This window comes from Loa loa, assembly GCF_000183805.2.
Source record: "Loa loa unplaced genomic scaffold supercont3.1074, whole genome shotgun sequence".
Classification (NCBI taxonomy): Eukaryota; Metazoa; Nematoda; class Chromadorea; order Rhabditida; family Onchocercidae; genus Loa; species Loa loa.
In genome coordinates, this window is record NW_018109254.1 from 1697 (window position 1) to 4011 (window position 2315).

A 2315-nucleotide genomic window follows, 5' to 3' on the forward strand; every position below is an offset into this window, starting at 1 on the left:
CAGTATTCTAAATAACATTACATAAAGATGACGTGGAGTTCAGTGCCTATATTATTAGTATTGTATGGATTCTTTAAGGATTTCAAACCGGGTGAACCATTCTTATTCAAATATCAAACCAATTTTTTAAACCTTACCGAAAAACAACTCAATGGTGAAGTATGTCATTATTGATTTTTTTTTAACGAACGAACAAATTACGCAACAATAATTACCAGGAATAATTTAATTAGAAATGAACGAAATTTAATTAGAAAACATTGAACAAAGGTCACTGGGAGTTATTCAATATTATTGAACAAAGGTCACTGGAAACTATTTAATGTTACCTTTTGAATGATTTAATTTATTTAAGTTCATCTGTGAATTTTGTACTATTTGTAAGTGTAAAAGAATTAAAACAAATTAATTAAATAACCTTAAAAGATTAACCTTAAATTTACCAACTACTAAAAATATTTGAATAATTAAAACCATTATTATTAGTTTGGATAGTAAAATAGTTGAAAGAAAGAAAATTGATTACTTTATTAATTAATATGCATTTAATGGTTGAACATAATCAACCATTTCAGATAAATGAACGTAAAATTCATTTCAGATATATCCATATTGGACATATAGTTATTTGATTACTCTTATTCCAATATTTTTATTAACTGATTTATTACTTTACAAGCCCATTCTAATTTTAGAGAGCATTGGTTATATGGTTTTCAGGTAGTTTTGTTTTTTTTTTTTTTTTCCTTCCTTTTGCTAAATAATATAATTGCAAAATTGTTGTAAACTTATTCCAACAAATTTAAACAATCAAACAAACTTACCACTAACTTATCTAGCAAAATTACTTATCATATCAACTGGAATATTTTAATTAAATCATGAAAATAATTAAAAAATTTTTAAACCTACCTGACAATGGTATCAATTCAACAAATTTTTTACATTTTCCTAATTAAAATTTCATCATAATGATTAGCTTAATTGTTAAATATTATAATTTTAAATTATCTCTCTAATTAAAATCTAACAGAAAATTTTCCTCCCTCCTAATTACAGAACTACATTGGTATTTGGTTCAGGAGTATTCACACAACAAATTGGAATGTCTTTTTATGGTATTGCATCTGCAGCTGAAATTGCATTTTATTCATATATTTATGCTAAAGTTCGAAAAAATGAATATAAACGGTAAATGTTTATTTCATTTTTTGTTCACTTTTATTTTTCAATTTTTTTTTTACGCAAAAAAAAAAGTATTTTTCAAAAATTTTAATTTTCAAAAATCTCTTTAATTAAAATTAACACTGCAAATATTGAAAATTATATTTTTAGGTTAACATCATGGACACGTGCATCAACAATGGCTGGACGTACATTTGGTTATTTATTAAGCCAAATAATTGTAATAACTGGAATTGGTACTTATTTAACCGTTAATCAAATTTCACTTATATCACCTATTTTGGTATTTATTTTCGGTTTATGCTTTCCACGAATACAATGGAAATCGTTGATTGAACGAATTAAAATTACAACAGGTTAATTTTTTTCTTCCTTCTATAGTTTTTCATTTCAAATTATTCTTTCATCGTTTAAAGAAATTATTTATGAAGAATTTAATATGGAATATTCCTGATGAGATTAAAGCTAATATAATTAATGAAAAAAAAAATAAATGAATAAGCTGAGCATTAATTAATTAGTTAGTTAGATAATTTATGATTCAAAAAAGTGACCAACATCAATACATGCATATGTTTTGGATGTTTAATTTATATTGAATATTTTATTTGAAATTCAAAATTGAATTTTAAGAAATCGAAATGTTGAATGAACCGACTACCTATATAGAATATGTAAAATTCCGACTGAGAAAGTTATGGTCTAATACAAAGCAAATTTATCATATTGGATTTGTGCGAAAATGGTCACTTTGGTGGGCAATGACAACATGCATGTCCTTGCAGGTGGCATTCATTGGAATGTATTATTTTAACCTTTGACACTTACTCTGAGAACTGTCTCGCCAATAAATAACAAAGCGCAATTGTTATGCGCAGCGGAAAAGCATAAATTGAACTGCTCATAAATTAGTGAATTTAGTATGCAAATAAGTTGGTAATGCTATCATTAAACCTTATTAGCTTAATGTACAAGCAGTTGACATTCAGAACAAACAAAAATTAGCATATTTCGAATTTTGGTAATTGTCTCGTTCAGTGCTTATTTTATCAATTCATATTCAATGTTAGATAAGCGCCTATTCACAAACATTATGGGGTGAAGTGCAAAAAGAAGAAACGACACTTAAT

At 25.6% G+C, this 2315-nt stretch overlaps 1 protein-coding gene across 1 annotated transcript; it reads left to right on the top strand.

Annotated features, from left to right (window-relative positions):
* Window positions 1-601: 601 nt before the first annotated feature.
* Window positions 602-1970, top strand: LOAG_13282 (hypothetical protein; the record flags this gene model as incomplete). The annotated part of the gene is made up of 4 exons (XM_003148789.1): window positions 602-720; window positions 1060-1191; window positions 1336-1541; window positions 1819-1970. Coding segments are annotated over 4 exons (609 nt in total), but the record flags the coding sequence as incomplete, so codon positions are not given.
* Window positions 1971-2315: the final 345 nt, after the last annotated feature.